General features: G+C 41.2%; 4 protein-coding genes across 4 annotated transcripts; 1 reads left to right on the forward strand and 3 right to left on the reverse strand.

The window, feature by feature from the left end:
- Positions 1-9,339: 9,339 nt before the first annotated feature.
- Positions 9,340-13,436, reverse strand: bub3 (BUB3 mitotic checkpoint protein). Its single transcript, XM_079235300.1, has 8 exons — positions 13,308-13,436; positions 12,154-12,348; positions 12,001-12,070; positions 11,712-11,863; positions 11,262-11,420; positions 10,905-11,082; positions 10,433-10,669; positions 9,340-9,750 (listed from the first exon to the last, which is right to left on the reverse strand). The coding sequence occupies exons 2-7, from the start codon at positions 12,346-12,348 to the stop codon at positions 10,449-10,451; spliced, it is 975 nt and encodes a 324-aa protein (XP_079091426.1). The 5' UTR covers positions 13,308-13,436; the 3' UTR covers positions 9,340-9,750; positions 10,433-10,448.
- A 1,894-nt stretch (positions 13,437-15,330) lies between these two features.
- On the reverse strand, positions 15,331-16,475 carry hmx3b (H6 family homeobox 3b; the record flags this gene model as incomplete). Its single annotated transcript, XM_079214062.1, has 2 exons — positions 15,331-15,920; positions 16,196-16,475. 2 exons carry the CDS (start codon positions 16,473-16,475, stop codon positions 15,331-15,333), a joined length of 870 nt encoding a protein of 289 aa, XP_079070188.1.
- A 2,755-nt stretch (positions 16,476-19,230) lies between these two features.
- On the reverse strand, positions 19,231-23,860 carry acadsb (acyl-CoA dehydrogenase short/branched chain; the record flags this gene model as incomplete). The annotated part of the gene is made up of 11 exons (XM_079214312.1): positions 19,231-19,999; positions 20,512-20,611; positions 21,234-21,371; positions 21,479-21,568; positions 21,686-21,778; positions 21,885-22,010; positions 22,465-22,635; positions 22,835-23,041; positions 23,156-23,256; positions 23,326-23,491; positions 23,828-23,860. The coding sequence occupies 11 exons, from the start codon at positions 23,858-23,860 to the stop codon at positions 19,923-19,925; spliced, it is 1,302 nt and encodes a 433-aa protein (XP_079070438.1). The 3' UTR covers positions 19,231-19,922.
- A 367-nt stretch (positions 23,861-24,227) lies between these two features.
- On the forward strand, positions 24,228-26,552 carry LOC306733027 (zinc finger protein Pegasus-like). Its single transcript, XM_079214212.1, has 3 exons — positions 24,228-24,621; positions 24,724-24,912; positions 25,434-26,552. The coding sequence occupies exons 1-3, from the start codon at positions 24,486-24,488 to the stop codon at positions 26,354-26,356; spliced, it is 1,248 nt and encodes a 415-aa protein (XP_079070338.1). The 5' UTR covers positions 24,228-24,485; the 3' UTR covers positions 26,357-26,552.
- The last annotated feature ends 584 nt before the right edge of the window (positions 26,553-27,136 follow it).

Raw genomic sequence — 27,136 nt, forward strand, 5'->3', positions numbered from 1 at the left:
AGAGCTGGTTCATCCAGGAAGCCATGAAGTAAAAGTATTGACCCTGCAATAAGACTAGGTGTCCAACTTTGACCTCTCGCCGTTTGGCACGGTCCACAGGGTTGTCAGGTCAGGTGACTGGTTTGACCTTTCCTTTGTGCAGGACATGCAACTGTAGAGCAGCCGGGGCATAAAGGACAGATCCCTCTCAAATGACATATGCGAAGGAACGAGCCACTGTCTCAACCACAGACATTTAGTTGGAAATCCTGCACCACAGTGCTACATTCATACGGGTCAGTACTCGAGGACATAACTATGTTTCAAACTCAAAAATGGTTTGAAACACTTCCTTTCACCTGCTTGAACGCAAATGCAGTCTGCTTAAAAACAGTTAGACCGTATTATGTGAGCCCCCATCTTGTGCAATTTTGCTTCTTCAGCTTGACTAGCTCAAAGGTTCTGATCAGATGGAGGTCAACACACTCTTTTTAACTGTAATATTTGTCTGAGATGCAAGCCTGTTTCATATGTAGAGGGCCCTAGAGATGAGATTGTGTTGTACTGAGAGTCTAACCCCGCAGGAAAAGCTGTGTTTACTGTAAGTGGGGGAACAGTTATGAATGACTCTTGGCTCTGATTGTGCCCTTACATAAACACAATGTGAACAGCAAAATGCACTATAACTGGAAGTGTATTAATATTCAGCAGTTAGCGATCACTTTGCATCTCTTATCTTCCTGCAGCTACCACGGCTTCAAGTTTTACAAAAGTATTTCTCCTTATTAGAACTGTGACACCACTATTGTAGCTTAAAGGGTCAGTGTATCCCCATTTTTTTTTAAATAAAAAATGCTTTTAGCATAGAAATAGGAGTGGACCAGACATGTAACTGCTTTACGTGGTCCTTTACAAGTACACAACATAATGGTAATTGTAGTTGTTATGGTGAGAATACCTCAGTGGGGCTGCTCGCCCGAAAGAGAGCGGACGCAGCTCTGAAGACAGATGGCCGGCTAATAAACTAGATAGCTTGTGTTTCTCCGGAGTGCCACAAGCCTGCTGTTTAGTTCATCTTCTCTAACCAGTGTAGCAGTAACACATGGTGGAAATGGCTAGCTAGTGGGACATGCTCACAATGACAATACTAACCTGTTTAGCAGGTATGTTTACTGTTCTCACCATCTGAGTTCATTAGCATGCTAGCATGTTCTAATTAGCGCTAACAGCTGAGGCTGATGGTAATATCATTACTGCAGGTAATTGATCATAAACCAAACAGACAAACATACAATTCATACTGAGTCCTAAAGGAAGACCACAACATCCCAATGAATGTATCATGACAATTCATCCAATAGTTTTCAAGACGTCTCACAAAAGAAAACACACAAATATGGTGAGCTAAAGGAAAAGTTAGGGCACCACCAAAAGCATTAGGAGAGGCTACATCATCTGTTCACCATGAAAGTCTGGACCAAATTTCTTGTCAAAACAATCGTAGATATTTTAGATTGGACCAAAGTGGTGGACAGCTATGCTGTTAGTGAGGCTAAAAACAGCTACGACCTCTCCAGAAATGTCCCCGGTTTCTGGTTCATTTAAGACCCTGCTGTCAACAGTTTTCACTCAAACTCCTATTTACAAAAGACATAGATTCAATAAGAACTGTTGACACACCAACAGTTACCAACCTCTGGTAACACTGCCGCTTAAAATTATATATTTCTTCAAAGTTCTTTGATTATTTTATTTTGGTCAAACATTTACATTTTATCCGATTCAGCCTTCAAAAAGTGGTGAAAATCACTATTTGATGCTCACAATGTATGCAACCTGTGAAAAGGGGTTTATGGCTTTACATTCAGAGGTCAAACGCACAGGTTGGGAAGCACTAGTGTGGTTGTTACAGCTGTATAAACTGCTGTGAACATGTAACATAAGTGCAGGATCAAAATTGCATAGTGACTGAATTACACCTGAAAAAGCAAATAAGCAGATAGACCTTTCTTTGCACTATGTATTCATATAAAGCAGATGAATCAGAGGGTTAAGAGTGCTTAAGAAAAAAAAACGCACCGATGTAACAGGGATCTTTTTTTTTCAATGCACTTTATGACAGGATAAAGTATAATTGTGGTGAAAACATAACTACCAGCTACATTCTGCAGGTTTTTATACAACTACTACAATGTGGTGATGAAAGGAGACAATGCCCACAAACCCTTTATTCTGTGACCGCTACTTTACTGAACAGCAACAAAGCTGAGCGAGTGTGAAAGCAGTAGGATTCAGAAGAGATTAAATGTTTTTCTCTTGCAGATGTTCAAAATTAAGTAGGGTACTCAAAAGTATCATCAAGACTCTATTAAATGCAGAGTTATTAATACACTTCAGTGTCCAACAAACAAAAAAAAAAGAAGAAAGAATCTTTCAATTGTGCATTCACAAAAGAATAAATAAATGGGCCCATGGGTAGCAACAGGCAGGGGCTGCAGAAATTAGCCCGTCTTTAAACAACCCTCAGAAGCAGCACACTTGTAAAAACCTACAGGACAACAAAAGACACAGAGGAGTGAATGAAATGAAGCTTCCTTGCCAATTACTGTGTGGAACGTGGTGGAGGTGGAGCTTTTTGTGCTTCACACAGGCAGTCTTTTCTCCCCTTGTCCCCGGCTATTGAGAGGGATACATTAGCCAGGCGGGGATGGATGGAGTGGAGAGGAGCAGAGCAGCGCTTTCCCAGTCATACAGCTCACTTCACGCCCGGTGTTACAGACCTCTCTTATGACTTCACTCACAGTGCTCGCACAGATTTTTTTTTTTAACAATGTCATTTTCTACCTGCTTTCTAAGACTTTTAAAAAAAAAAATCAGACGTGGAAAATATCCGCTCACCTTTATCTTGTTTGTATGAATTGCAGAGATGACGTCCATGTGTGGTTTAATTCTTCATTGTGCTCACTTGAAATCTGTTTTGATGACTATTTGCTATCGAGCTAAAATGAACCGTATGTTCTGTAGTTATATACATATATATACATAAATACATATACATATATATATTGAAATGTATTTCAAAGTAGCCTATTCTTGCTCTTTTTATCTCCCAAACAACGTTGTTTGTACCTTTTCCCACACTTATTTTCAAGTGGTGATTTGCAGGTGGAAGTTTAGGTTAAAGCCTGTTGAAATTTCATAACAAAGTGAATGTTTCTCAGTGACAATGTCATCTTGTAAGACTCGCTTCACATTTAAACATGATCGTTTAAATGCTATATAACCTAATTTTAGACATATTTGGACATGCATGCTGGCTGCAAAACTAATGTTATATTTAATGGTAAAAATATGTTGTTTTCATTTTGTTCACGCACACATGCCTCTAGACCACCTCATTGAATGCTCTTTATTTTAATGGCAATCCCAGCAGACTCTGCATGGTCACAGTGTGCGTGACAACTATCAGCAAGGTTAATGTGGCGGATAACAACATCCATCATTGAGTTTCATTAGCGCTGTCCTCTGACCTGTTCCACATAATGTTGTCAAATGTGTCAGGCGCCAGATTATTGGGAGGTATGATGATCAATAGATAAATAAGAGAGCGCTGTGTGCAACGCTGCTGGCACCGCTGCAGAATAAACCTCCATCCAGCATTCTGCCGCCTGTCACAAATCTGAAAAACAAATGCACTAGCCCAAGGCAAGGGCCATCAATAATAATATAATGTGTGGACGATGATGAATTAGAGGCAGGCTTCTCAGTGCATTGCCGTTCTACGCACAGAAACATCACTGGACGAATGCATTGATCACTGTATTCACATTAGTTTGTTTAATCTGCATTTGAGTCGATGGGACAGCACAGCGTTTCACTTCACTGAATTCAGAAAAGTTAATAATGTCCAATAATCAAAAGCTGTTTATGAAAGCACCTCTTTTTGTGCGTCATTGATTTGACTCTGTAATGCATTGCAGTCACTCAGACAGAATGCACTTAGGAAATGAGAAATGTATTTAAAATTTCAATAACATCGATTTTTCCCTGCTTAACCACAGGTTGGAGTTTAAACAAACATTTCCACATCCATAATAGGCTAAGTATAGACATTAATAGTAATATGGAACTCTCCTATTCAATGTTCTCATTAAACTATTTCTGGGACGTTGGAGAAGGATATAAACTGGGAATTGTGCAACTTCACTCTGATGCTGAATTGTGTTTAAATGTACTTTTACTACATTCATCATGGGTCTTTGAAAAGCAATTTTAGATATATTTTATAAATATTGTAGTTAAAGCTGTTGCTATGCAGTTTATTTTTGGCATCATTGTTTTCAGCCTCTCAGCTAATGAATGTGTTCTGAGAGAAAAAGGGTTTTGCGCCTCCCATTAGCTGTTTTCTGGCTTTAGAAGATGTAGCTAATGACAAGAGTCACAGGTCAGAGGTCATTTCAGAGAGAGCCTTCCTTTTCCACGAATGCAGACGTGGAAATATCCTGCTGGAAAAGTTCCTTTTCCTTTAGGTAATAAAAAAAAAAAGAAATTAACAAAAATTACAGCCTATATTTGCAATAGTTCTTAAACAAAACTCAACCTACATAAACTATGTAATATTACACAAAAGCAGAGCACTAACAGCAGAAAGTTTAACTTTAGTGTCACTTAAGACCCATGAGATCTCCACGGCTTACAACTGCGACCACAATAGACTTTGTGTAAATGTTCCTGCGTACTGAAAACAGCCATGAGATCCGTGTCTTGAACCTAAATGTCACGAAGTTTAACAAGACAAGAAAATAAAGACAAAGCAGAGACCGCATGCGTTTTGTTGCGGAGAAATGTGAGAAAAAAAAAAATACAAGAAACAAACATACATCGACAACGGAACGGAAATTGATCCGTGATGTGGAAAGGAGGGCCGTAGGTCAGACCCTTGTGCTAACATGCTCGTAACTATATGACTTGGAGCTGTATGTCTCCATCAGCACACGTAAGCACAGGTTTATCCATCTCTGTTTAGTCCTAAGCGACACTGACACTTAATTGGCTGATAATAGTTGGCTGGAAATGGTATTCTTCAGGGGATTTGGCCATTAACATCGAGTAAAGCATGTTGAAATGGATACAAGGAGTCGGTTAAATCTCACCCGCAGTCCCTCAGAGGCACACAGGGAACCTGAGCCTCAAAGATGTGGTGCATTAGTTCTGCTAAGCTAACCGTGAATGCTAATTGCAGGAAGGACAAACTGTAACCCTCGCCCTGTGGCCATGAACCCATTAAACAGCACAGAGGGCTTCATAGACATGGAGAGTGTACAAAGAGGCCAGTATGAAAAGGCCTGCAATCTGATTTCACTTTAAGTGGGGATAACAAGTTTTGCAAAGCCCCCCCATGGGATCTGCCCTCACCGTATTCATTTTTTTGGACAGTATAAAGAAAACTGTCACTCCGAGGCTGACCGTAAATCATCTATACACAATGGAACAAGTTCTGTGTTTTCAAGTGGAATATGTTGTGCGATCCATCAGCGTGCCATCTCACAGAGCCCGACAGGTGGTTCTCTACAGGATGTGGATCAGTGAAGTTTAAGCACTTGTGGTTTCACCCCTGGAGGACATTAACAACCCAGTCATGGTTAAACGCCCTTTATATGGGAACGATACCCTTCCTCAGTAGGATACATCAAGCATTGTCTTACCATGAAGGCAACGCCGTAAACATTTCATTTAGAACAAAACATGATTAAATCAATCAGTGTACCTAAAATATCTCACTTGTTTGGGGCCGAGTGGTTTCCTCTTCTGGGCGAGTAAAAGCCATAAACAAGAGTTCACTGAGTATTTTCACCTTTAATCTCTGCAGCTCTGGTGCCCCCTGGCCATACATTTTCAGACCTGACCCCGATGCACCGGCTGCCCCCGCCTTCTTTATACATTCATCAGTTTGACAGGTGGCATGACAGCTGATTTGAATGCTGCACTTTCTTCCCCACTAACGCATCAATTCTCACAACACCTTTTGAAGTGAATGTTTACCGTGATGTCTGCCTTTCAGGAAAGCCAAGTATGGACGAACAGAAACAATAAGTCAGCCTTTCTGTGGCAGCTCTCTGAGTCTGTTGGAAAGGAACAAAAAACAAGATAGTTTCTGGTTCTTTTTGGTCAAGACCGGTTCTCTAAATTCAGCACCGGCCCCTACAATCTCTCTCACTCACACTCAATAGTGGTAAATTCAAATCAGGTTACTTAGTCTTACAAGCCTGGCTCTAAAACACCAATGCCAACCATTTCTTTATCAGATGATTAATCTGCAGCACAAAGCCTAGGAGCCAAAAAGGAACCTCAAGCCCAAAATCTGTGACCCTCTTGTCACACCCAGAGATTTTTGATTTACTATCGCCCAGCTCCCAGGTGGGAGTCCCCTTCACCAGTCAGCCCCATGCTGCCCGGCCTGTACAGAGATGGATGGCTACCAGTGTGAACCCTAGCAGTGGTTTACATGGCCTTGAGCTTTACCATCTAATTAGGCTCTAATGTAACTACAATGCTCTCGAGGAGATGTTGTCTTGCCCACCAAAGCTCTTTAAAAGCCTCCTGGAGGCAAAGGGAGCTCTGAGTGGGGTGCTGCTGCAGGCCACAGGCACGTCCAAGCGAAAAGCTCAGGTTGTATTCCCCAGCTGGGACAGACTGGAAACAGGAAGCCAAACATACAGGACAAGACCACGGTCTTCATTTGGTTTGTGTACAAACTCCATTTTACAGGCTTCCCTCTTCTGCGGACTGCTGACTTCAGCTTCATATTTAATGGACAGACATAAGAGTGGTATTAATCTTCTTATCTAACGCTCAGCAAGAAAGCGCTTTAAAAGAATAAGTAATACATACTGAACTGTCCACTGGATGGGGACTTCCTGCTGAATTTAAGAGTCAGCTAAAAGGACAAAGCAAGATATTTACACAGCCATTTGAGATGACAGACTGACTAAAAATCTGTACATAATTAGGTGGAAGACATGATAGTTGCCAATGAAAAAAAAAACTCTGCGCTTACATGCTGTTTTGTATCCAACTGTCTCCATCATTCTCAAAACATTACACAAAAAACTTTGATTACGACTAAACTTCACTCCTGAAAAAACGATTGTCTGACTACTATTTAAGTTACACAACATAGAATTGTGTATACAGCATTACTAATCTGGTCAATTCTTGTTATACTGTTGAAGTAGAGTTTGTTTGCTGGAGTGAGGAATATTTAAGTCTGCTACTCTAATTACAAATTAAGAAACAATGCCAAGTAAATGTGGTCTTCAGTGCTTTGAATTAAATATCAGGCCAACAAAAGAACATTTATGACATTTTGTTAGATTTCTATAAAGGAATAGCACCGTCATCGTAGTAGTAGTAGCATAGAACAACCCCCTTGACAAAGTTAGGGTGGACATAGATGACAATGTTTCAGTAATAAAATTTTTGCTCCATTGATTTGCTGGTCCAGTCAGAGACTGAAGGCAAATGACACGAAGTCTAAGGTTTATTAAAAAAAAAAGTATAAGCTAAACACTCGGGGGCTGGAGCCTCAGAAGCCACTCGTCCGTGGTTAGAAAGCCTGGTAATAAAACAATTAATTTTGGGGGTTGTTAATACAGTCAGTGTTATACAATGAATGAATGCTATTTCATGCTTATAAAAAAAAAAATACTAAAATAGTTTGATCTTCATTATTGAGGAGGAATAATCTGCATTATTGCATTGTGTCACTCTCTTGAAACAGAAGGCAAACCATAATAAAGAATGGCGTCAACATTTTTCTGATGCATCATGTGATTTCCCCATTTCCTACACATGGAGAACGGTATCATTAGCTTGATACAATATCAGAAACCGGTCCCGACAGAGATAAGGTGTCTGGTTGAAGGTCATCTGTGCCCTCTTGAGTGAACATAAGAGCTTTTTGTGGTTGGGTTAAATGCACATGACAGGCTGTTGGAGCACAATCACCCATTTTAATTGTCATGTAACGGTTTCATGTAGAGCCAAACTGTCTGCAACACTTCTGCGGTTTGAAACCAGAGCCTTTCCACCACCACAGATGTGGTTAACTGGGGCTTTGCTGAAGGAACAAAAAAAAGAAAACCTCGGGAGAGATCTGTGGAGACAGGCTTGGCGGAAGATGCTGATAATGTAAGATGTATCTGCTGCAATTAGTCAAGTTACAGGTCTTAATAAATCCTTTAAGATAGTGAACAAAAGTGAATTCCTTGTTACTCTTTGCAAACTGTGTTACGGTTGGAACAAAAAATTCAAAAGTGCTTCAATGCACCTGACAAATTGGGTGCTAAATTCCATTTTCCTACAAACAATAGACAACCGTAACAGTTTTAAGGCATCCTCAAATTAGTAAATTTTCCAATTTAGCGGAAGCCAAAGATGACAGGAAACAAGGTAATTCGCTGTAGCCCTAACAACAAACCCCGGGGCCGTTCTCCGCCTGCTCCACGGGTTGTAATTATGTCCCAAAATGAATGCCATTTCAGATTAAGCTGCAGATATAATCTAACGTCAAAGATGGACTCATCATCGACAATCACAAGAATTAGTTACATCATTTAACCAATCCAGGCTAATCATTTCCAGGATACCACAGACGCAGATAGAGCCATTAGGGGGAAAAACATTGCAGCTCTTAAATAGAATAATTGACATCTATATGTTCTCTGCTGCTTTGGCTGAAGGGCTTCAGAAATTGAAATTGAAAATCTGAACTGAGGGGAAAAAGACACCACTTAGACTTTTGCGGGGCACTGCGCTGCGTTTACGGTTCCCATTCATATAATGTTGAATACTGCATTAAAAAAGGTCTGCATTGCATCCGACTCTGTCACCAATGTAACAACTTAAAAAACAGCAGATAAATTCAGAGATATAGATGAAAAGGGTATAAGCTCACTGGAAAAAAAAAAAAAACTATCACCCTTTATCTTCTATAATAAAACAATTTGTAGGATGTTTTATGCATGACACATTTATCAAGGAGTTAAAAACAATCCCACCGCACAGTGAAGCCCTCAGTCTGCCAGATGCAACCGGGTCATCCAGTTTAGTCATTTTCTCCTAATTCTGCCGAATAATAACGCAGGATCTGGTTTAGGCCGCAGACCTCCGATGTCTATCAATACAGGTCGCTGTCTGGGGGCAAGTGGAGCCCTCGGCAAGACGAGTGGGATCATCGCTTTCCCTCAACACATCATCAAGGAAATCGGCCTCTTCTGCCCGGACACATTCCTAGCATTTCATGGGTTTTCTTTCACAAGTAGATGTGACAAAACTTCATGCTGTTAGTGAAACTTTAAAGATAAAAAAAAAAAGTTTTATTAGGAGTGTCAAAGTTTCAAATTCAAATTGGTGTTACAAGTCTGATGCAAGGGCAGCTTCAGTATGATTTGAAATGTAATGCCACCATTAGAGTAAAAACAAAACGATTGATGACAGAAAAATGGCAAAAAAGGAGGATTTAAAATTGTTTCAATCAAGAAAAACAGTAGTTGGTTGTCAGAACAAACATGAAACAATGAAATATTTAACAAGAGACACAAACGAGAAGAAAGGTTTTCAGAACTATTACTTACAAGAGAGAAAACAATGGTTTTGGAATGGGAAGACATGACGGCAAACAATTTGGTAATGGTACACTGGACGCCAGCACATAACCCAAATGTGATAAAGGCTTCATATGCAGAGGGAACCAGGTGGACTTAGGTTGACCTGTAAACCAAAAACAGGAGAAAATGGATTCAATCAACTCTGGAGCAACTACTGACTGAAGCCAATGCACAATGAGACAATTCATTGAATATTGTTGCATAGTGTTATTGCTTTCCGAGGTTCACACAAAGATCTGCTAAAAATACACATTTTATAAGTTTATTAATGTAATACAAAGTTGCTATTGTGTGACATTTGTACTGATACAAAAAAAGAAAAAAATCTTCATAAAACATTCATGAAATCTAAGTCAACAATCACAATTCCATCTGAGCTAAAAACCGTTACAGTTTAAGTCCAATATGTCAAACAATATACTGAAAACAAACATATATTAAAAGGAATACTCATAGTTCCTGGACAAACATTGATTTAGTTTCACAAAAGGTATTTATTACATGGCTAGTGAATTGCATTACACTGTACAGCAGATGTCTGCTCACTGGGTGTATATTCACGACAGCACAGACACACAAACCGGTGGGAGGATTTTCAAGTTCGCATCTGTATCTTTCAACCGTCGGATATTGAAAAGTGGACGGGCAGAGATAGAGATCAGCATAGACTGCAGCTGGACGTGCGGCTTGTAAATGCAGCTGCATACATGATTCGGTGAGTGGCAAACTGTCGTACCGAGTACACGAGGGGTGAAGAAGACTCACGAGGGGTGAAGAAGACTCACGAGGGGTGAAGAAGACTCACTTGGGTTTCGTCTCAGCGTCTGTGACTTGGCGGATGAAGATGGCGTCCTCTGGGTGGCTGATGTCACCCTTCTCGTGCATGTATGAGGCGGCGATTGCAAGCATGGTGCCGTCGTTGTTGAAGGCCAGTGAGGCGATGCTGGTCGGGTACCTGTGGAACTGACACAGGCGCTTCTTGTTGAAGGGGTCCCAGATGTTCACAAAGCCGTCTGAGCCACCTGGAAGAAGGGGACGCTCAAGGTCAACCTCAAAAGACTTAGGCTGTGTTACTGCTGAGATATAGATCTATAATAACAGTGTGTTGCTCGTGCAACCTTCACAGTGCGAGGCTAAAAGTCAAATGAAAATGTATGACACTCAGAAGAACAAATTATAGAAACATTACAGAAACAAACTAAATGTAATAGGAAACTAATTAATATATATTGTCAAGCGGCAACTAGCCAGTCGTACCTGTGGCAAAGGTGTTATGAATACTGTGAAATGAGATGGCGTTGACAGGGTAAACATGCTCAATTCCTTCCTCCTTCAGCCTGTGGCATTTGAAGGCATACTTCTTCTTCTGAAACTCCTGGCTTGGGTCCAGGTACTCCACGGCTACACGTCCCTCGATTGAACTCAAGACGTATCCCTGGAGCCAAGTCAGAAAATATGAAGTTACCATCCAAGTTCTTTACATTAACACAGGAATCTATATCTGTGACAGAATGCTCCCCGAGTAAATTATCTGTGGTCCGTGTCTTTCAGTAGAATGGTGCACACTTTAAATTGATTTTTAAAAAAATGGGTAGATTATAAGTAAGAGGGTACCTGTTTGTTGGGGAAGGCTCTAATGCAGCGGGTTTGATACTTGAGACTGGACTCTCTTCTTTGCTGTACGTAGCCCATGTTTCTCAAATCCCACACCAGTACTCGTCTTCCAGCTGTGCCAACAATCAGCCTGTCTCCAGCCACAGAGAGGGTATACACCTTTCACAAAGACGATAAACAAGATGAGACAACACTAGAAATGTCTTAATTCACACTTGCAAATTAACGCTTTCTTCGCCAATGCAATCTACAATAGTTTTACAGACAACAAACACAATCATATGGTCTTAATTTTCTTACATATCTAGGTCAAAACCCAATCTAATCATAGCATTTCCTCAAAAACAGTGCATCTTTAATAGCTACCGCTTTGGGCATCAATGAAAGATGCTCTGGAAAAATATATTTGAATTTGTCGTACTATATTATGCTACTATACTGTGTGTCTACCTTTTCAGGCTGAGTAAAGGTGCCAGCGTTGCAGGGCGTCCTTGGGTCCCACAGCCGAACTGATCTGTCCCAGCTACCCGTTACCATAACATTAACCTCTGGGCAGTATTCCACACAACGAATGGGGGCATCATGTGTTCCGACTATAGTATCTGTTTCAGGATAATATTGAAGAGCAGCATAAATGAACACATACAGCAAACACATGGCATACTTCTGAAGATCTGTGAACGGTTTAGGCGATAGTAACTGAAACCTTTTATTAGAGCTCAACAGGTTTGGGACATACCTTGGTCTGTGTTCAAATCATGCGTTTTTAATTGTGCATCTAAGCCTCCGCTCCAAGAATGTGTTGGGTCCTGCAAGTTAAAGAGGAACGTTATCTGTGTGTACCATGACGATAAGGAACCTCAACAAATCCCCCAAAAAATCTGTGACCTACATAAAAAGCACAGTCAAGAACTGGAGCTGAGTGCTGGTACTTCATCCGCATGGTGTTGGCTCCGACGTCAAAGAGACGGACAGTGCCATCCCAGGAGGAAACCAGCAGGAACTGGGCTGCGCTGGGGCTGAACTTGACAGCAGAGATGCTGTCCTCTGGTCCCTGGTTTAGCTTGTACTCGTTCGAGCCCGTCATCTGCAAAGAGGAAATGTATCATATCACAAAGTTTGAAATGTAGACTACATTTTGCTCAAATGTGACTGTAATGAGACCTAAGGTAGGGATAAATGACTACTTTCAATATAAAAATGTCTTCATTATAGAAAGCAATATACATGGGTGTACACTGCAATCAAATTCAACAATACCACCACAAACAGGAGCTTTAAAATTGTCCATAGAGTTTGATCATCATCTCTCTGTTGATAACATACACACTTATTTACATAATATGCTTCAGAATACTAATAATTGTTACACATGCACCACACTGAATCCCCTCAGTTGTATTTGTGTAATCATAACTAGAGGAACTGCTGCTGCCACTGTCAAAATGACACGTTAACGTTAGTTCTACAGTTCAGGATCCTTGACTGCTAAATGTACGTGTACATTCAATTACTTTACCATTCACAATGTTAGATTAATCCATAACATAAAGCTTATGAAATAAAAAAAAGTTAGCTTTGAGCAAACAGAAAGCAAAAGCCAGTCGTTTTATGTCTTGATCTCGTTGCACAAGGTATAAAACATGCGTTACAGAGTTTGATCTGTTGATCTCAAAATCAACGTAGATGTTCGAGAGTGTAATGTGAAGCAATTGGCACGCTAGTGGATCAATAGCTCCCCAGCTTGTTAGCTTAGCTCAATGACAGCGGTTGCGGATATAGCTAACTAGCCACATCGAGCACGTAGCTTGCTAACATAACATAACATGCTCAAAAACATGGTTTTCTGGTGCGAGAGCTGGTGGAAAAGCAACTTTACTTTGGGTGTTCTCGGTCGCATTTGTTCTTGTTTCACACTGACAAAACGAATCCAGGAATTAGACGTAGCCGAGAGCCCATGCCGCTACCATTGCTATCTGCTAACGCGTCTAACTGTGACGTTAGCATCGCTATGAGCCCTGGTGTTAGCCGTTTCACTTCACTTACCGTTTAGGTTTGGTGTTCTTCCCACGCGGCTGATTATTTTCTTCAACGAGCCTAAATATTATGCTTTGATATCCAATAAAATGTATAACGTGTAATTGCTACAAGGCAATGTGGCTGCAGGAAGCTAACTCCTGGACAAGCGCTGCCGTAGCCCCGGTGGATGCTGATTGGTTGAAACAAATCTTCAAATTCCCGCCTGCGATATGATTGGTTGATTTAACCTCACGCTGATACGTCTGTTGTCTCAGTATAGATCACATGTCATAGGACTGCTCTGTGCGCGCTCTCTCTTTCTCTCTCTCTCTCTCTCTCTCTCTCTCTCTCTCTCTCTCTCTCTCTCTCTCTGAGCAGTAGGCCTAATTGTGTCTTTCATTTAAGATTGATACAATACTAAAAATCTATATTTTAAAGCTATGCTGCACCATGTTTACCATATGTATCTATTATTGCACTATGTGTATTGTTTTTTTTTGCACCTGCAGAGTCAAATTCCTTATGTGCAACGTACTTGGCCAATAAATGATTCTGATTCTGATTCTGATGTTAAAAATACAAGCCAGTATAATGTGTCCATTGAAGCCAATTACAAACTATGAAAATCGTATAACTATTACATCAACTGAAGTGGAGTTAGTTATCAGCGTGCCTATGGCTTATTACATTTCATTTCGCGTATATTATGCTGTATCTGTGCCTTCCTTAAATTATGTGTGTTGTGTTTTAAGGATAACTTTGCCAAATAGGTCCAGTGTACTTAAATAATAACTGTGCCTTCGGCCAGTCTCAGATTCAAACTAAAATAAATAACTCAGCCTTCTCAACATCGATGTCATAAACATTTGTGCAAATTGAACGACTGACTCAATTCTATCCCCTTTGCCTCATGGTTGTGCCCAACTTGATTTAGTGTTTGTGTGCAGCTATCTGCAGAATTGTTTTTTTTAAGAAGATTATGCAGAAAAATGCACAGCTCTATAACAAGAGATCAAACTGTTTGTGTGTAGCCTATCGGCTATAATAGTTTCTTAAATTATGTTTAAAATAAGGCATTGCACAACATTTTTCAAATCATCAGATTCACAATGATAGCCTTCATTTGTTAGGCAATCTGTTAAAATGTTAATATTTTATTTTGGAGACCCCGGTCATCTCTGCAGACACTCAGTGTGCCTTTATGCCAGGTTTAAGAAGAAAACATCGGGGGGAAAGATCACTCCATCCTCACAAATGTTTTAAAACCAAGATCTTTAGCACACAACTTAATTGAATGATTCATGTTCAATGCACATCATAAATATATTAAGGATGTAAATACATTTCTTTTGGGAACGGATTTTTTTACTGAGTGTAAGACCATATAATAGACATAATTTCAATAACAATATCAAAGAAAATAACGCACAAAAACAGAGGATATTTTTGGCTCTTTGGATGGCTTTCAAATTATCTGCAAAACACTGCGTCATACAAACAAATGCTATCACCTGCAGTTTCTCGGGTTTTTTCTGAAGGATCACGTGATTGTCTGCACTATTACAAAGAGAAACAGGATTTTTTTGTATATAGGTGACAAAGGCTGGCAGCTTAATGTGAAGCCAGCGTTATTGCACAATATGGGAAAATATAAAAATAATAAATTCCACATGTTTTCCTATACAAACACTGACACAAATATCTAAGATACATAAGGACAGACAACCCTGTTTAAAAACCTTTTTTTTCTTCAAATTGAAAACATTAAATTATCACCCACTTTTGAGCCTGCAACAGTTTCACCAATAATAATAATAATAATAATAATAATTTCTGTAACACCAATTGTAATTGCAATATGGACTTGATCGAGGACGCTCCAGCAGGATAAACGATGATTACATAGGATATAATAATAATAACAATAATAATAATAATAACATGACCTAACAGTGTGTCCGTTGAATCTACAAAATATACAAAATTGTATTTTTTTCCAATGAAGGTCACTCTCATTTAAAAACATTATGTACAGACGCCGCGGTCCGCGTTACACGGGCCTCAGCAGTGCCGGGTGTGAATAGTACATGTGGTGGGGGAACGCCAGGAGGGACTGGCTTCCCGGGGAGTTAGCAGCGGGGCCCCCGGCCGTGTCTGTGGCCCCGTTCTCGTGGTAAAGTATGGGCACCCGCACAATCCTCTGCGCCGCCGCGTGGCTCAGGTTGGCCGCCTCCAGCTCCGCGGCCAGCTGCCTTTTCCACTTATTCCTCCGATTCTGAAACCAGATTTTCACCTGCGTCTCCGTCAGGTGGAGCGACGCGGCCAGGCCGGCGCGCTCCGAGCTGCTCAGGTAGCGCTTGATGTCGAAGGTGGACTCCAGCTGGAAGACCTGGCTTCTGGAAAACACCGTGCGCGTCTTCTTCTTCCGACAGGGCTTCTTATCGGAGTCCAGCTCGTCTGTTTTCCTCCTCCAGTCTTCCTCCTGGTCTACTTCTTTCCTCGGTTCTTCCGAGTCACTGTCATCCAGCGCGATATCATCGTCGGCGCTTTCCTCTTTGCCATCATGGTCACTTTTTGGGGGATCCGGGGAGCGCCTGTCCGGGGCCGGCGATGCTTCCCTCAGGTTGACCTTCTCAGACCCTGCTAAGAAAAGAAAAGTGTGATCAAATATGACCGGCTAAGCCATTAAACGTGTGGCCTTCAAAGGCAAAACCTTTTGATTAATATACATCCAGTTTATTGGTGGAATATACGCATGGTCCTTGATGAAATATTGCTATTTAGGTATACATGATTCCCGATAATCAATTCAAATCTCACATTGTGGTATCCCATCTTGATATAACCTAATTCCTATACAATGTATACATGTTTTAGAGTTCTCCAAACCAAAACACCACATTTCCTACATTTACCTCCAGTCCTCAGGTGCGTCCCGAGCGTGTATGGGTACCACCAGGTGGACGCTCTCTCCAAATACTGCGCGGATAGTCCGATTCTCTGCGTTGGCAACTCAAATCGAGGGAAAGACAAGTCCCCGAGTCGAGAGAAGAAGCTGCCTTCAAACACTCCTTTGGACGAGCCGAGGAAGCTTCTCGGCTTCGTTGGCTTGTCTTCAATGTTCAGCAGGTTCTTGATGGAGAACGGAGAGTCTTTTGCAGGTTGGCGAGTCTCTTGCGCGTCAGAGTCTGCCATCACCGTTCACTGTCCGATGTGGATCACCATCAAAAACGTATATATAAGGCGAATAAAAACAACACCTGAAGAAAAAAAAAGATGGTCGTTTTTTTTGTTCAAACTAAGCGAGAGATGAGAGAAGCAGCTCCGGAGGGGTGATCAGAGGGAGAGCACAGAGATCACTGCGTCAAACTTGCGCTGGATTGCAATGATGAAATATAAAAAAAAAAATGCCATCCGAGTTGAAACGCGCTCGCTCCCTGCTATTGGGCAGGTACAATAGCAAATGGGATTTGAGATGAAACCGCGAGGGGTTGTGACGAGAATAGACTCCGGAGAAATAGGCCGGGCAATCGTTTTTTGGCTTCAGGCTCAACAGTGCGTACCCACTTATCATCCAATTAGATTAAAGAGGAACGTCTCCGGGTTTTGGGGGGCGTGCACGAGCCGCAATCATCTGTCAGTAAATTGAATAAACGGTGCAGGGATTATCACACCTCTAAGAGGAGCTGTAAACAGCATGGCCTCGGCACAAATATTAAGAAAATTACGCATATATTTTACGCACTATTATAAACCACCAAAAATTAAAAAAAGAGGAGATTTCGACTTTAAAAACAGTGTTATATTTATTTCTTATAGCACACTAAAGACATGTTATTATAGAAGATGCTAGAACATGTCTTTAGTTTGACGTTGGCTTGTTGCAGCTGCTGTTGCACTGACCTGCAGAGGATCAACCTCATTCAGCTGTTATTTCAAATATCCTCTGTTTCACCTGCATGTGTGCAACCGGAAAGCATTATGTATACCTTCTCCTGCACCAGAGCCCATTGACTTCTATGTAATTATATTAGTCAGGAAGTGCTAGCAGACATCAAATTGAATGCTCACAACTGATAAAGGCTTTTCAAATCAGCTTTTTTTACAAAAGCCTGCAAACCCACAGGGGCAGCAGGTGGTGTAATCCATGAGGATGACACAACAAGTCTTGGTTCCCTCAAATATTACAATAGGGCTGGTGCTTGGATGCAGCGAATTATATTTATGTGTAATGAGGTATTCATAAAAACAAAACAATAAGGAGATTATGTTCACATTTTTGAGCCATCAGAATTGTTTTATCTTAATATTGAAGAAACAATCTTCACCAGGAGAGGTATAATGAATCATTGCTTCTTTTTTTTAATCAAACAACTGATTTAGACAATCCTAAAGCAAACACACATAAATGTATGCCTGTCACACAGTGTTTGGAATATATATTTGAGGTAACATTTGGCTCAGAATATGGCCAGAAAATGAAATATAAAATACAAAATAACCACACACCATGCATTTGAGATTCATCAATAACATCAAACTTCCAAGCGGATGCAGAGAAGTGAATTAGAAAATTGAATTTGCTCAACCTACAAACATCCAGCCTGTCCTTTTAGCTCACGGAGCGCTCTCTGGCTCTAAAGGACAACACTGTGTTTTGTGAAAAGCTACTTGAATCCCTGCATAATTAGAGGTCTCATAGCCGTGTTAAAGATGGGGGCGGAGAAAGAGGCTGGTTGAGCTGAGTTTGCCAATGCAAAGTGCAAAGCAGATAGCTGTGTTTCCATCAGATTATGCTCATTAAACAGAGGGGTTTTCACAAAGACAGAACAAGTCAGAGTGGATCAGAGGGGCAAACAAAGTGAGCTTAATCAATGATGCAAACGCAGGCCTGTGTTTTCAATTTTGTCGTTTTAGTCATTTTGGAAATGTTTGAGCAAAACATGGTGCTGATCTTGTTAGTAACATTTTGTTCTCCGTCTGTGTTCATTTAATTGGAACCTGTCATGTTTATATATAATTACACCACCCAGACAAACTAGCCATGTTGGATTTTTTGTTCTATCAGTGATGCTCCACGGCTAAATGACACTTTGTATTTTGTCTTATAATAACATCTGTTGTGTTTGATCTGGTGTCAACAGGCAACACTGAATATCAGTATAATATATTATGTTGACAACACAAAACAGAATAACGTTACACATATTTTGTTGTAAGTTAAATGATTTAACAAAAGGAAAATGGAAAATGTGTAGCTGTTGGGAGAACACTTTAACAGATATGTCCACATATTTGTCTTTTAAGTTTTTATAGAGCAGTGTCCTTTTCCCTTCTCTCTTTGAATAGTGTATAAGGTGGACAACAAAAGAGAAATAAAGCTTTGTTATTTCCTGGTTAAAATAAAGTTTCATCAGCAAAACGGCAAATGTTACCCATTAACTTAATGGAGATCTCCATCATGACAGTCGTGACAATTTCCATTGCGACAGGTTTTCATCCGTTAATAAATATCATTAAATAATGTCAGTGATTCATGTTTTTTTTGTTAAACTGATACCTTTGCAGGATTCATTATATGTGGAGTCATAATGGTTATTACTAGTCTGTATACTTGGACACAGCCTGTCTGTGTTGTGTAAAACAGACCTCATTATACACAGCACATGTAGGCCGTGGATTTGTAATCAATCTCACCTGAAAAATGATCAGTGAGTCGATTATGCAAGCCAGACCCTGTTCATCTGAAGCACCGGCATAATTAAACTGATATAAAATGTCATTAGAGGTGACAGGCTGTTAAACGACTTGGTAACAGACGAGTCTCTCAGTGAGAAGCTGCCTCAACTCAAAGAGCTGTGGTCACTTTGGAGAATGCTGCCATCTAGTGTCAGTGCCCCGTATTAATCTACCTCAGTCGCACCAAAGAAAGACGGCCAATTGCACTACATCATACTTCATATTTATTGGTATTGCCAAAGTTATTGATATATTGCTCTATGCAGAATATGTCTATATATGATGTGAAATGATTTCCACATTTCCCCTTACAAGAAACTGTACAGTATTAAAGGAGCTTATAAGTGTGTGAAATATTAGAATTAACCTATGTTAGAGCCAGTGTAAGCAACACACTATTAAGTGATTGAGCTCAGTCATAACTGACTCTGAAGGCACTGAAACATTCAAAGAAAATCCAAATCAATATCTTTCAAGACTCTAATATTGAAACGTATGGATCAGTTATGTTATGCTGTCATGATTAATCACCATATCTCAATAAGCAGAAGAAGAAACAGTATGAACAAGAGGGAAGTGGTACAGCTCTACAAACATTGAGTTACTCCTAGACTTTTGGAAAGGTCTGATAGAAAGCAATAGGAACAAAAAAATCATCATTGTAGCAGAGCAACTTGAAACCAAAAGCTGGAGAAATTTAACTCCAACATCAGTGACATCATTAGTGCAAATCACTTAACAAGAGAAAACATTGGTGATATTTGTAACAAACATCTAGAATTGAAACAAAACTCTAGAAACATGAATGCAGATCTACAGCAATGCACTCAACAAAGTCAATTGAGGGGAAGAATATGGAGTGTAACACAGGTTTGGGATCCATCAGGCTCCAGTCAGATGCTGTCAGTGATCATACTCCTTATCGATGAACTTGGCCATCGTAGACAGCTGGACATTTGTTGTGCCCTCATAAATTGTGCCTGCACATGGGAGACAAACCAAAGCATTAGTATCACTTCCTGCCGTACAAAACAAGGTCAACTTTGTCCTATTCCCCTGCACAGTACATGAACCTGCAGCGTTCCCTATGAGGAGACAAGGGGCCCTATTATGCAGCTCAGAATGCCGGTGCTCCTGCTGGAGGACTGGGGAGCCGAAACGGCGGCGATGACAGGAAAAGGGACATTTTTTTGCCGCGGTAGCTTCCTTGGCTGTGTGATGGTATAATGGCACCCCGAGGGGTCCATCCGGGGGGAATTCCTGTGGAGTCCGATTACAGCCGCTGCTATCAGCCGTCCTCTTCGCCCCACTCTGGTCCAATGACTAACAGCTACACCTGACCTTCCCACAGCCCTCATGAGCTGTGTCCTTTTCCGCATTGTAGTTATCTAAACCAGCTCTAAATGTCAGCAACAATTGAACAAACAGTGAGCCAACGAGCCCATGTGTGTCTAGTGGTGCATATTTGATGCACTGTTTATGTCATGCTCACCAATTTTACAGTCTCTGTAGTATTTCTCAATGGGGTAGTCTTTGGTGAAGCCGACCCCTCCCATCCATTCGATGCATTTAGATGTGGTTAGGGTCGCAACCTGAGGAAAATAAAACATCAGAATCAGAATCCGTTTATTTACCAGGAATGTTTACACAAACAAGGATTTTTTCTTGGCAGAAGGTGGATAACATTAGACGAGACAATCAACAATCAACGACAACAACAGTGCAATAGATATTAAATTAAGTACAAGATAAAGTGCTCAGACTAACGGATAACATTCATGTAAAGTGTATGTTAAAGTGTACTGTTAGAGTGACATGTGTATTTAAATATAAGATAAAATAAGATAATCCTTTATTAGTCCCTCAGTGGGGAAATTGCGGGTAAATATATATGTAATATATATATATATATAAATAAATATGAAGTGTGAAGGGGAGTGACAGACTCTTATCCCGCCTCGGAGACACGACATGTTACATTAACACCTCCATACATCTACATGCGTTACTTTAACGCACATGTTTGGGAATATATCTCTATATACTACAATTCCTTTCATGTGAAATCCTACTTGGCAATAAATCTGATTCTGATATTATAATGACTTTAATCAAACGAGGAACATTTTTCACAAAGTCTAAAAATTTAGATTGTTTTTACAGGAGTTCCCTCACCACGATAGCAGCACATAGAAAATGCTGACGGAAGCTCACCTCTGCAGTGAAGTACTTGGCCATGCAGGCCTCCTTGATGAAAGGTCGCCCAGCTTCCTTCAGACGAGCCGCGTTGTACGTCAGCAGCCGGCCGGCTTCAATCTGCGTCGCTACGTGCGCTATTTGGTGCTGCATGCCCTGAAACGAAACGACATAAGAACCCCGTTAACACACTGGTCCCCAGAATAATGTGAATCTTCACTGACATGTTCTGTGAAAGAGTGGAGTCTACTGTGGATCTTAACCTGGAAGTCAAAGATGCGTTTTCCAAACTGCACTCTCTGCCTGGTGTAAGGAATAGTGTTGTCAAAGCAACCCTGTGCCAGCCCGAGCATCTGAAACACGCAGAGACAAAGTTAGCACATGCAACAGTTCCCTCTCACACTTTGTACTCCTGAATAGAGCAAATTTAGCTCGTTTTAAGTAGATCATTTATATAAAGACCGCTCTACCTGAGCGGCAATTCCAATCCGGCCCTCATTCAACATTCCGATAGCATACTTGTACCCCTGACCGATCTGGCCCAAAATGTTCTTCTCTGGCACCTACAATGAAAAGCAGGAAGTTGGTAAAAGTCACAGCTCCAAATTAAACTTTCCTGAAAGAGGACATTAATACTTGTGATTCGTCCGGCGCAGTGTGAGGCGTTACCTTGACGTTGTCAAAGTTGAGCGGACAGGTGGAGGACGCGCGCAGGCCGAGCTTGTTCTCCTTCTTGCCGATCTCGAGCCCCTCCGTGTCCCGGTCCACTATGAAGCAGGTGATGCCTCTGTATCCCTGTCAGTTGATAGCGAGTTTGTCTTTTCATTGGTATATTACACAGGCACACTTTTTGTTAAGACTGAGTTAGAGAGTACTTCATTTAACAAATTTTGAGTTTACAATTTCTGATGTTGTCGTTTTGGATTACATATGTGTGGTATGTAAAGGCAGAGTTGGTAATCTTCTTCAAAAACATTTCTTTTTATATTTTTGTTAAAATTCTCACAGCAATTAATGAATAAAAAAGAAGACAAAATCCAGTGTCTCTGGCTGTCACATGTCTGTAATAAACCCATCCAATTATTTAATTTCACTTCAACAGTTGAACTGCATTTAAGGAAACAGGGTTAATCAGATGTTACTTTTATATTGCAAACTATTTTTGAGATTAAGGATGAAGATTGTGTTTTTTTTTGTTTTTTTTAACTGACAAGAGAAACAAAGATTGGAGAACTGAGCAGCTACTCACAGAAGAGGGGTCGACATTTGCCATCACTAGGAAAACACCGGCATGCTCTGCATTACTGATCCACATCTTGGATCCATTGATGACGTAATAGTCCTTTTGTTTTTCAGCACGCGTCTTAAGAGAGAAGGCATCACTCCCCGACTCTGCTTCAGAGAGGCAGAAGCTTCCGATCTGTGTGACGTGACACAGGTGCAGTTCAAAAGGAAGTGCAGGGAAACATTACAGTAAATACAGTGCACAATAGGCTAAACCAGTCAAGAGATCTACAGTATTATGTGTCTTTGCCGTCTTCATCTTCAGGTTACCGTTTGGTTTCATTTTGCAGCGTTTTACGCCGTACACTGTCGAGACAGTATGCTAAATTGCTCACCATGTCGGTCGACAGTCGGCTGAGGTACTGCTCTTTCTGAGCTGTTGTACCTAGTTTGGCAAACAGCGTGTTGATCAGCGTGTTCTGGATGTCGCAGAGCACAGCCACAGAGGCGTCCACCTTCGCCAGCTCCTCAATGACCAGAATGGAGGAGAAGAAGGTGGAGCCAGTGCCGTTGTACTCTGGGTCAATCTCAATGCCCATGAGCTGTAAAAAAAAAAAAAAAAAAAAAGGAAAAAACAAGAGAGACATTTTAAATCAGAGTCACTGGGTCGGAAAAAAAGACATATTTGATCATTCACAATTAAATGATTTACATACACCCTGTTCAAAAAGAGATTTGATCATGTCCTCGTCCATGGCAGAGTTCTCATCCATCTTTGACACCAACGGAGCAATGCGCTCTTGGGCATATTTTTTAACTGTCAAAGAACAAGACATACGTTCAGTGTTCAGCTGCCAGCATTCTACCATATTTATCTCCAACTCACCTGCTTCCCTCATCATGCTCTCCTCCTCTGAATACGTCTGAAGTGGAGGAAAGGAGACCATACCAGCTGGTTGGTCTGAGGACACATCTGGGGCAGGATTGGATGACCTGCTCCTCCATCCAGCCTGGCATGATGCACCCCATGGTCGACAGATCTGTCTGCACGACTAAAAACAGGACACGCAACAGTGGAAATGCACACTTTGAACAAGAGTGCCACACACACGGTCATGTCGGCCATCATTCACCACGAATGTAAGGTTCATCAATTCTTCACGTCCTCCGGGTTTGTAATGTAATTCACCAGTACTACAAGTTCGTGTGTGCCCTCATGCTAGCGTTACCTATGTGTTAGCTAGTACATCAACAAGAGCCAGCTGGGGCTACGTTACGTGAATGCTACGTAGTTCAAGGATAAAGGTTTGCTGCAGTGGGACGTTTAATAAATGCAGCGCCAAAACCGGACGATTTGCAATAACTTTGACAGTGGTATTCAATCTCACCTTTGAGAACATCCTTACAGATGGTGCAGCCATCATTAGTTACAAAATGTTTACATGCGTGAATACGTCACGGCCTGCGTGGTTTAATGCTGCCTTCACGTGCCCCTTGAGCGAATTGGACACTTGATACTGAAGCGTAAATTCTAAAGCTATTGAGTACAGCTATCGAGTACAGCTTAAATAAAAACGCCAGTAGTGAAGCTCTTGCATGCTTGTTAACATAAAAACAAATCTACCACTGATTTGAGAAGCGTTCTTGAGACTCGTTCATGTGCCAAATTGAAAAACATAATAACTTTTAACGACAGTCCCCGAACGCAACAGTTGCGTTTGAAGGAATACGGAACACAGACGCGTCAGCGAAAAACAGAAGCGTTCTCTTGGTAACAGTCCGAGTCAGACAATTTATCCCCGGGGCCCCGTTTGTACACTTGTTTCCGCTTAGCGATAATGTTACTTAGACGCTGAAAAGGTGAGCTATGAACTGCGTTGAGTGTGGTGCTAGATAATCGGTGTTAATAATAATAAAAACTGCTTTTAGGTGTCGAGCTAGCGAGCTAACCAATACACACATTTCCCAGGCATCCATTCGCTAATAACTTACTGCAGGTTGCAAGTGTCCGTAGTGAGACTCAACTTATTCGGCTCGACACACAGTATGGACGAGATCAAGACCGAGCCTGTGGACTTTGTGAAGGAATTTCAAGAATACCTGACCCAGCAGACCCAGCATGTCAACATGATCTCGGGCTCTGTTTGCGGAGACAAAGAGCCAGGGGAGCCGTTTCAAGCGGGTGGGAATTGGGAGTACGGTACATTTACAGCGATATGTTGTGTCGTTGATAACGTGAGAGTCATTTGATGACAGTCGTTTGGTGCGTTTTGGTTTTTATAAGTTGTCCCCAGGAGTGAGCAGAACGGCATGGACCCCCCGTCTGTGGAGGTGAGACTGCCGATGGAGGATGGTTCAGATGTCCAGATGGACGGCCTGGAGAGGACCTGCGAGGGGAAGTACAAGTGCAGCTACTGCAGCTACGCCAACAAGGGCATGGCTCGTTTAATAGAGCACATCCGCATCCACACAGGTCAGTGTTCACAGTGCCATTCATTAGTTCACACATACATACCAGTGACTCTCAGGGTCATGAAGTATAAGGTGATTCCCAGTCAAATGGACGGGGACATTTCCTAATCAACTACTGTTATGATTGTACCAATAATCAACTACATGTCAGTTGTTTTTTTCTCACAAATTAAGGATGATGTATTGGAAGAATATATTGTAAATTCCATGTACTTTTTTTGTCTATCTCATCATGTCCATTTTGTATAATCTCTTGTGCTGCACACTACATTGTACTTACTGCCTCATAGTAGCTGTTTACTTTTTCACAGTAAATATGCTTGTAATATGAATTTTATAGCTACAATTTTTTAATATGAATATGTTGAATATAAATGTAATATGTTTCTATTGCACTGTGTTGATTGTTGTTGTTGTTTGTTGAATGTATGCACCACCCGCCAAGACAAATTCTTCGTATGTGTAACATACCTAGCAAATAAATGGTTCTGATTCTGATTCCCTGCCCCGATTGTCACCCAGGTGAGAAGCCTCATCGCTGCCAGCTGTGCCCATTTGCTTCGGCGTATGAGCGCCACTTGGAAGCCCACATGCGCTCGCACACGGGAGAGAAACCATACAAGTGTGACCTCTGTGCCTTCTGCTGTAGTGACCGCAGCAACCTGTCGCACCACCGCCGCCGCCGCCACAAGCTCCTCCCCACCAGGGCCGTCCGCTCTCCTTTCTCCAACAAAAGAATGTTGAGCTCCCTGCAGAAGAGGACCGGCTCGTTGGGCTTCAGCAGGCGAATGCTCATCAACTACAACCCTCCCTCCAATGGGATGTCGAAGTCGGATTATCTAAATGACTTTTCTCACACGATCCACCACCATATGCAAAGCAGCGATCAACTTAACCATCCCAAGGTAGATGAGAACGAAAGAGATCCTAATGGTTTTACTTTTATTAACCCACTGGACCAGCTGTCTACACTCGCCGGTCAGTTAGCCGACCTTCATCCTGAGTCTCAGACCCCTGCATCCCCAGACACAGAGTCCTTAAAAGACGAGAAGCCCATTCTCATACAGCAGATCTCTAGAGAACATGCAGCCATATGTTCAAATGGAATGCAGACTTCACCGCCTAAAAATGAATCTCCCATCTCGGGCCACGGGAGTTACAGTCCTGCTCCCGGCCTCGGCTTTGAGAACAGCTTGAACACTGTGACTGCGAGTGTCAGCAACAGCCAGCCGAGCACACCCGCTCCTGCCCGGCCCACAGCGGACCAACAGCTCTCAAATAAATGCCCACACTGTGATATTCACTTTCTGGATAACATCCTCTACACCATTCACATGGGCTGTCATGGCTACGAACATCCATTCCAGTGCAACATCTGTGGTCACATGTGCATAGACAAATACAACTTTTCATGCCATTTTGCTCGTGGACAACATATAAAGTGATTCCAAGCAACATAGATGTTATGACGTCTTTGATCCTTGTGTTTTCAGCATCTAAACATGGTGACACTAAATTGCATTTCATATTTTAGTTCTGTACAGTTTACAATGTATCCCCTTTAAAGGTTTATGAATAAGATGGTGTTACCTTATTGCAGTTTTTTTATGGCTTTGATCTTTTCACATTGGTTTTGGATTGATAAATAAAAATGGTGGACTAAACAACAGAAACATCTTGAATCCTTCCTTCTATGCCAATGCAGCTTCTTGTGCTTGACATATCGGATCCACGAGACATTAAAATAAATCACCAGCTCAGTATTCATTGTGGGGCTGTTAACTGTATTTTTCTTCCATCATCTGTACATGGCCTGTTAGTCTAATTATACACCAACGTTTACATCTCCTTTTTTATATTTACAAGCTGTGAGTAGTTTTGGGGTACCACTTTTTAAAACTAAATCTGACTTCACTGTAGACACTTCTGTGGATAATAGCAAAGGTTGAAACACTGTAATAATAGCTTTTAATTTGTGTAAATCTTGGTAAAGCAAGCACTTATTCAGTTGGTTCACTTGTTTGTATGTGATTATTTTATGGACAGAAAATTATTACTTTTTGTTCTTATCTCGTATTGATTAAGTATATAATCTGTATTCTGACACTTAGTAGAGACTTTTTCAATGATCACGACTGTATCACAGTATCTTGAGTTTAAAATAAGAGTTTAAAAGTTTGGCTTTCAAAAAACTATTTCTTTTATGTTTTTAATTACAAAATAAA

This window comes from Taurulus bubalis (genome assembly GCF_910589615.1).
Source record: "Taurulus bubalis genome assembly, chromosome: 2".
Classification (NCBI taxonomy): Eukaryota; Metazoa; Chordata; class Actinopteri; order Perciformes; family Cottidae; genus Taurulus; species Taurulus bubalis.